Consider the following 8,831-nt stretch of genomic DNA (forward strand, 5'->3'; position numbering starts at 1 on the left):
TCATGGTCATTGATTCAGCTCTAAATTCTACATCATATTAAATTGCACTTGGATAAAATGTTAGCCCATTTGCCTGAAAAATTAAGCAGCAAGTAGGTATTTTGGAAGGATAATGATCCAAAGCACACTAGCAAGTCCACCAGGGAATGACTCAAAAAGAAGAAATGGAGGGATGTGAAAACCACAAAAACTGCATGAAAACTCTTAAAGATCTTGCCTCTAAAGGAATTTTGCATGGAAGGCTGGTAAAATTTTCAGTAAGCTGATGTCAGAGCCTGGATAATTATGCAAAGAAACCTGCCAGAATGTATTTTAGCTAAAGGGGGTAATACTAGCTTCTGGTGCCAAGGGCTTACTTTCTTATTCCACCGTAGAACATCACATGGATTGAAAAAGATATTTTTGTCTTTCGGTATTATTCAAGTAGAGTTTTTACTAAGTATCAAAGAGGATCAAATGTTTGCTTATCCAAGTATTTCGAACAAACAAAATACTATTTTTCCCCACATTAATAATCACATGACCAGTGATTACAGTTTTCATTCACAGAGTTGTTTGTTTTTTCATAAAGACGCCAAATTCTGCTTTCAAACTTTATTGTAAGACTGATAAGCTTGTCGCATATCTGTGAAAATACATGCTTGAAGGAAATAAAATAACAAAAAGCACCATTCATTTAAAGAATATTTGTGATCTGTTGATTTCCATCACATTACGTAGAGGGATTTCAGCATAAACGCAATATTTTACAGTACATTTCAATCCAGTGCTTAGTTGATACAAGGTTACAAAATGAATACTTATTAAACAGTTTCAGGTAAAGCCCAGTGGGAGGCAGTATAAGGCTGGCCCTTCAATCCACATATCCACTTTTTTATATTTTTTTATCTGTCCACAAGCGGTTCACTCTTCACATTGTTTCAGTGCAGTGAAAGGTCATAGTGCTCACAGGACAGGAAGGCCAGTGCTCTTCCTGTTCTCCTCTCTGAGACGCCTGAGCAGCATAATGTAGCTCAGGCCCTTTTTTTTTAGATGGTGTCATCTAAATGCTCGTGCAGCCTTTCTCCTCTGTTATTGTGCCTGTACCTCCTGAAAAGAAACCAAGTGTTCAATTTAGTGCAGCAACAGTGACAAACTGTACACTGGCCCGAGTAAAAATGACAATTGTTTTGTCAGCAGACGCAGGCTGGCCTGTCATGCCTCATGTTTGCAGAGTATTGTGTGGGAGGACGCTGTGTCACATTTTGCTGTTTCATTTTGTACCATCACCTTTTTTTTCTTTTTTTTTTTACCTTGTCGTTTTCTAAAGCATCCACTACCAGTGTCTTATTTTCTGGCTGCATATGGCTTTATCAACTGAGCATAGCCTGAAATGAGATTTGTACTTGTGTCTGCCAGTGACTGTGTGCTTTACTGTACCTCCACAGCAGAAATGCGAGCACTCCTCCTAAACTCAGCAGGAGCAGGAGCAGGAGACAGACTACAGCTGCCGTCGCACTTCTGTTCTTGGTCTCACAAGGTGCTGTCAACCAGGAAAAGACAGCCGATGAGAGGAGGAACAAAGAAAAACAAACCCAAAGAGACAAAAAAAAATAGAGGTCATCTGACATGGCTGTTCTTAGAGGGCAAAGAGGTCCCCTGCAACAACTCCACACAGTCACTAAACTGACTGGAACACCAAGGGATAACAGGAGGCATCCTAAAATACCCTGACTGTCGCTGGATCATCATGCCTCTTGGCAGATACGAGGAATTGCATTTGTCTTGCCTGTTTAGCAGCAGTGGTAGCGGCAGTGGCAGTAGTGTTGGTAGTGATTTATTGATTGGACTCTGGAAAATCCTTTATCACTGAAACACCACCGGTGATACAATACACAGAACAGAACAGAAGCGCAATCAGGACACAGCTTCAATAGACACAAGGCATTATGTACAGGAGTCTGATTCCTGAATATCCATGACACAGCACGATGGGCTTTAAATAAAATGCCAACAGGCGTAGCCACCTTTACATCGAACTGCCTGCTCCAGCCGAATGGGGATCAAGCATTGAGTTTTTTAATCTCATGTGGAAAAATGTGGATTTAGATCCCAAGTAAATGCAGTATGACCATGAAAAAATACTGCATTGCAAGTCAAAGAAAACTCTGACTTGAGTCCATGAGAGTATATTTTTATATATAAACACAAAAAGTAAGGAAATTTGTGTTTGGTAGATTATTTCTTGCCAATAAATCGTACACTTTGAAAAGCCTGCTTATTTAAACGACGGCATATTTGTAAGGAAAATGCGTTTGTAGGTTGAGCAGCAGAGTTGAATATGTGGGCTGTGTCCATTTTCCAATTCTTCTCTGCCAATCCCAAACAGCTCTGACAAGTTTTTCATGGCCACAACCCACATACTCAACTCTGCTGCTTAACTCTGCTGCTCAACTCTACTGCTCAACCCACAAATGCATTTTCCTTACAAACGTGACGCCATTTAAAGGAAAGATTTATTGCCAAGAAGCAGTGTTACAAAAAAAAAAATCAACCAAACATCCTTATTTTTTGTGCAAAGTGTATAGAAATTATTGATAAAATCTGAGTATTACAAGCATTTTGTTGACACATAAAAAAACACAAGTGGTTTACTGCAACGTGAGTCTATTGCATGATGTATTATAGATCATGCAGCATTTGTAATGTCTTAAAAAATGTTTTATTCACACGTATGCACAGCTTGGTACTAGCCATAGATGATTTTCAAATGCTTTATGATAAATTTATGCATGTCTCAATTTGCAAGATAACGAGACAGTGATCAAATTAATGTAGAGGATTTTTAAGAGAAATGTTCAAGTAAATAGATCCATCTCAAAATTGTAAAGCCAACTCCAAAAACAAAACAAAAAAATGTTTGCAATAAGAATATTTTCAAAAATTCAGTCCTTTTTAGACCTCTTATGGTCTCCTTTATCTCTTTAGCTGCTAAATGCTGGCTCATATTTATCAGCTTCACTCTGGCTTTGTGTGTCTGTCTTTTGATGTCAGACAGGAAGAGTTCAGTGTTTTTCATGACAACAACAGCTGGAAATTAAGTCAAGAACAGTGACAGTGAACCACAAAAGCCAAGCTAAAAAATAACCCACAGACCCAAGACGTGATAATTATCAGTGGCTTCATCCCTGCAGGGGGGATATTTCACTTTACACTTCCACTGTTAAAGTCATAAGTGTTGATTAAAAAAGGTAAAGCAGTACCTGCAGTGTAGGTGGCAGAACTATGGCCGAGCTTGTTGCTAACAATGCAGGTGAAGTGGCCACAGAGTGGGGACATGGTAATAATTAATATTGCTCCATTGTTGGAGACTTTGCCCACCGCCTGGGTGATGTCGGCACTCTCGTGGCGCCAGCTGAATCTGGGGTCAGTACCCCAGGCCTCGGTACAAACAAGCAAGGAGTGGGACATGTTAATGCTGACGGAGACATGGTGGACTGCCTCTGGAAAGACAGACAAACAGAGGTGAAATATGGAAATATGTGACAAGTATGTAGGTAAAGAACGCAGCGCTGGATGGAAACAAGAGGATATATGAAGTGCTCAGCCGTGGGCATCTATCTGTTATAGAATAAGAATAATGGCACACGGCTGTCCAAGAGGGTCTCAGACAAAGAATCATGAGAGACATTTAATGCTGTCAGGAGAAACTGGCTCAGTTTCAGAGACAATAATGAGATCAGAGAGAGAGGCATAATGTTGGAGAATGGGATGATGGAAAACCCTGGAAGCCGAGAGAGCAGATGTAGAGAAGAGTGGAGCTGATGAATTGATACTGTTAGAGCAGACAAATGAGAGTAAAAGCACAGAAGCTACGACGAGACTGGATTCGTCTAGAGGGACAAACACAAAAAGAAAGACCGGCAAAGTGGAGCCTGTAGGCAAATTTAATTCCAAGTGTTACATTATTAAATGAGACATCTACCAACAGAAGAAAACAATGCCTTCTACTGTGAAATTAAAGCACATTCGTTATACTGTTGGTAATTATTGGAGTTAACACTTGAAAGGCCACAACAGAGTCAGCTGGAGAGTATTTGATGTATTCTTTCTTTCATATAATTACTCAGAGAGATTCATGTAAAGAGGCCGAGTTTTACATAAACTGCCGCAGCAACATATTCAAATAATTTAAAGCAAACAACATTTATATTCATATTTCGACTAACTGTTGGTATATTCTCCAGCAGCCCCACTATATAGTAGGACCTTTTGTTCCCATGTCTTTACACTGTTAATTTACTGCCGCTTTAGCATTTACTGCTGCCGTATTGAACCTTTAAACGAGTACCAGGTGGAGGTATGACGCATGGATGTAATTACACCATAATTTTACAATCAGTGGATATAACCATCAAAACGCTTCTAACTTAATGATTTATACTTAAAAATTCATACCCTCTCATGAGTCTCTTTTCTCTTGTTAAAGGTAAAATAATGGATTACACAGTAAAAAATGTACACTAGCTTGCAGGTAATATTCTTTCCTCAAAGATATCAGTGTTTACTTATCTGCATTCATTACTGTGCAAAAACTTTGGTTGTGTATCATCTAGAATTAGGACTGCTGTTAATGAATATTTATTATGAGATAATCCATACACTTCTTTTTGCAGTTAACTTATTGCCTGTTATTTATAATGTTTCATTGTGCCCACCATTGTTGTCCTCAAGCTGAACAAAACCAAAGCAAGATATTTTATTTGGGCAACCCAACATGTTAGATGGGTATCTCTCTGCTAATTGGTCTTATAGCTTCTTACCGTTTTGACAGTGCTTCAAAATTTGATAAACAGGTGAGCTCTGTTGTTAAACTAAGGCATCTCAGTAAGGTGAAGGCCTCTCCCGCTGCATGACTTTGAGAGAGTAATTCACACTTTTATTACCTCTCTTGTTTAAACTATTGTAATTCTTTATATGTTGACTTTGACCAGTCGTTTCATCATCGCCTGTGGGATGTGCAAAATGCGGAAGTTTGCCTTTTGACAGAACAGAAATGACGTGATCACCTATATTCTCGTTACACTTGCTCCTTACACAGACTTCGAGATCCAAATAAAAGTTTTATTACATGTTTTTAAGAGTCTCAGTCATTTAGCACCACCTTACTTAACTGAACTTTTGCAACCCTACAATCCTGCCAGAGCACTGACGTCTACGAACCAACTGCTTTAAGATATTTCCAGATTCAAGCTTAATAGCAGAGGTGATAGAGCCTTTTCAGTGGAGGCTCCTAATCTTTTGATCAAGTTACCTTTCCACATAAGAGCTGACCAGCCTCTCAATCATTTTAAAATGCTGTTAAAAACCTACTTTTTCTAACTTGCTTTAGGTCTAATTGAACAGGATATCTCGGCTTTTATTATGCAAACACACTCTTACTTACTTTGCTTTATTTGATTTTTAGTGTATATTTATTGTTGTTTTAGTGACTGTTGTGTAAAATATGCTATAGAAATAAACTTTGACTTGACTACTTACTTAACTTGCCTAATCAAATACTAGTGGAATCGATAGGAATTGGTAGGAAGTCAACTTGAACCGGAAGTTTTATTTATAAGCTTCCAAATCACAACATCAGACACTTTAAAGCGCTTTATATTGTAAGGTCAAGACTCAACAATAATAGAGAGGAAACCCCAACAACTAAACGACCCCCTTTCAGCAAGCACTTGGCGACAGTGGGAAGGAAAAACTCCCTTCTAACAGGAAGAAACTTCGGGCAGAACCAGAGTCAGTGAGGGGTTACGCTACAACCTTTAAATGCTCATAATTTTAATTAAATGATCAACTATAGTAAATATAGAGCATCTTAACACTCAAGCAGTTGTGTATCCCTGCAGTGTACCAGCAGTGCCTTTAAATTTCTCCATAACGTCTGTTACAACAAGCCTTTGTGGAGTGGGGACCTGGATAAATGGACAGCATACTAAAGTGACTGTGCACATAATTTACTAACAAAAGGGGATTTATCTAAGGCTGTCCCAATAAATCCTCTCACGTGACGGTCGTCATACTGTACCGTATTCCCTGACGATGCATTGTCTGGAGGTGTTGGCTCCTTGGCGATCTGTCACAGTCAGAGTGTACACGCCGCTGTCCGCTGTAGTGTATCCATTAATCTGGAGCGTCGTCTCCTGCTGCTCGGTGCTCACATGGACATTTGGCCTCGTACCAGCACACTTGAGACTCCTGCCAGGGCACGTGGCCAGTGTCACTCTCTCAATATTAAACCCCGTCTCAGGCTCGTGTTCCCAGGTTATTGTGGAGATGTTTTCCAGGTGTCCACGCTTGATCTGGGCTTTCAGAACCAGGCTGGATCCGGGGATTACGTACACCGGCTCTTCATTGAGGATGTGCACTGACATACAATGGAGCCCACATGGCACTGAGAACAAAGATCGCACCGTTCTTTATTACATCGTCTTCTGTGCCTCTTTTGCCTACATGACTCATACAGTGCATATTTCTACTGCGCTGGCCATAAAGACCTGCAGTATTCAATCAGATTTTTGCTTCTGGAGTGTTTGCATTGTATGAACAAAATGGAAAGCTAATGAAACAAACAATAACATAATATGTCATCGCCATCCTTCTGAGTATGCGCTTTATGAATATACTATAGCTAGTTGCTGTCAAATAATGTCAAGTTATGATTTATAATGCATGACAGCCATGCCTAATGTGATATCCATCAAACCACATCAATATCCTAAAATCTGTGTCAAAGCCTGGTAAGCCTGTGTGCATTTACCATGAGAGCTATTAATCATGTGTCTTAACTTGAAAGGCAAAGGATGGGGGAAACGTAAATAATGCAAGCGCGGTCATTAACGCAAGAGGCACTTTTGCGTAACAGTGCAACGTCTTAGGGTTGTTTTGATCATTCTTTGTGTGGCTGAGAAACAGAAACTGTGCCATTGTCTCAGCTTGAACAAAGAAAAAAGGGCAAAGCGACATAGCAATACTTTTTCTCTTCTTTGCTTTTTTTTTGCCTAATGACAAAATCATTAGTATGGCGGGTATAACAAAAAAGGCTTACTCAAGAGAAACAGTGGGGCAACTCTCCAGCACAGGAAATACTGTAGATCCATAACACCTGCTGATGTAGACAGAGAGTAGAGAAAGAGGAATTTGTCCATGACCTCAGCAGCGGCACACAATTTCCTCTGTACTCAGGCAGCAGGGGTGCCACTGCAGCAAGAATAATAACACCACCTCCAGAGAAAATGTGAAATTAAAATGAGAGCAAAAACAATTACAGCCAGCATGTCCTTCTATTAAAAAAATGTAATCCAAATGTTTAGGGTATTCTTTTTTTTTCTCCCCTCTTAATTTATTTGTGAAGTATCCAAAGAACAACAGTATTGGCATTGCAGACTGCAGTAAAATCAGAAGTTGGAACAAAACCGGGACACGTCTGCTGCCAAAACTAAAATGAAGCCCCTCAAGCACAGCTGCTACAGCAAAACACAGAGAGAGAGAACAGAGATAACGGTGCAAGAACACAACCCAACCTGCATGCATTAAATATAACCTAGAATTCCCCTTTTTGTTTACCTTGAAGTTATCCACATCAAAACCCTCTGCAGCGGGACTCACCTACCTTTCTAAACCCGAGACAGACAGCACAGTTGAGTCAGAGGTCTTCTGCTCTGTGTTGACTTTCTCAGAGGTTAAAGTGCAGCGCAGTTCACCTCAGTGAGAAGAATTATGGCCCAAAACACAGCAATACCTTTAAAGCGCTTGCCATTGTAAGAAATATTCCAGTTTGAAACAGCAGTAAAGCCAGATGTCTTCTGGAGCTTCTTCTCTTCTCTCTGGCCTTTTCCCCCTTCTCGTCATGTCCAACCCTTGTGTGTCACGTAGGCGTCACTTTCTTTTCCAACAGTCTACCTCCCACCCCACCACCACCACTTCCTGTACAGTCAATGCTCTTTTCTGCTTTGTGCTTTAAATAAGTTGAACTGTCTATTGTAAAACCACCCCTTTTTATTATAAGCACCACCCTGCTCCTTTCCTGGACCTATGTTCTAGCATACCCTCCCTGGACAATACAGCATATTCGATTCTAGATTTTCACACAGCTGCTTCTGAGCTGTTTGTTAACAGTGATAAAAAGAAATGGCTTTCTTTGGAAGGAAATCACTGACAATGTTGAAATGCATTCTTACAAAATAGGTTTTGTACTGCAGGCTTCTTATCCGGCACGAACACTAGTTGCCCTGCAGACACAATGCATTGTTTTGGTGTTGAATTGTAAAGTGGAAGTAATACAGGATTTACTCTATTTTTATTTCTTCCAATAATTGTCCCTTGCTTGCAAGTGAGAAACCTCTTCATGCATGTTAAGGGGAATGCCAACGATTTCATTCCCTGGGAAAGTTTAGCTTTGTGTTAAAATCTGATCGCCAGCTGTTGTCAAAAAACTGCAAGCGGATACAAATGAATCCATCAAACAAGACGATTTGATATGATCGAAAGCGCCACAACAGCCTCCGAACCAGCTCTGAGATGAGATTGTTTTGCCACACGTGTCTCTTACACCACTAGAGCACTGAAGCATAATGACATCACTTATTCAGAGGTTAGCTCCACAGTTTCTCACTTTGGGGAGCACATCCTGGGGCACGGATATAATGAGCGATTTAAAAATGATTATAAAAGCATTTGTATTTGCAAAGGATTTACGAATAATCATGGGAATCACAGCTGTGGCCCCCACTGAGTCTACAGAAAAGTGCTGTTAGTTGGAATTAACCAGTGGGTGGCACTAATACAACAGCTGAAAA

At 40.1% G+C, this 8,831-nt stretch overlaps 1 protein-coding gene across 5 annotated transcripts; it reads right to left on the reverse strand.

Moving 5' to 3' along the window:
• Positions 1 to 579: 579 nt before the first annotated feature.
• si:dkeyp-97a10.2 (uncharacterized) lies at positions 580 to 8,507 on the reverse strand. 5 transcript variants are annotated; one of them, XM_025911620.1, is made up of 6 exons: positions 7,646 to 8,507; positions 7,082 to 7,257; positions 6,062 to 6,427; positions 3,243 to 3,482; positions 1,420 to 1,522; positions 580 to 1,089 (listed from the first exon to the last, which is right to left on the reverse strand). In XM_025911620.1, exons 2-6 carry the CDS (start codon positions 7,179 to 7,181, stop codon positions 1,029 to 1,031), a joined length of 870 nt encoding a protein of 289 aa, XP_025767405.1. In that variant the 5' UTR covers positions 7,182 to 7,257; positions 7,646 to 8,507; the 3' UTR covers positions 580 to 1,028. The 5 variants fall into 5 exon arrangements, with proteins under 5 accessions (XP_025767405.1, XP_019220472.1, XP_019220471.1 ...); XM_019364927.2 differs by having other exon boundaries at positions 7,082 to 7,138; positions 7,775 to 8,502; XM_019364926.2 differs by having other exon boundaries at positions 7,082 to 7,141; positions 7,775 to 8,502.
• Between the last annotated feature and the right edge of the window lie 324 nt (positions 8,508 to 8,831).

Source organism: Oreochromis niloticus, linkage group LG11 (assembly GCF_001858045.2).
Source record: "Oreochromis niloticus isolate F11D_XX linkage group LG11, O_niloticus_UMD_NMBU, whole genome shotgun sequence".
NCBI classification, from domain to species: Eukaryota; Metazoa; Chordata; class Actinopteri; order Cichliformes; family Cichlidae; genus Oreochromis; species Oreochromis niloticus.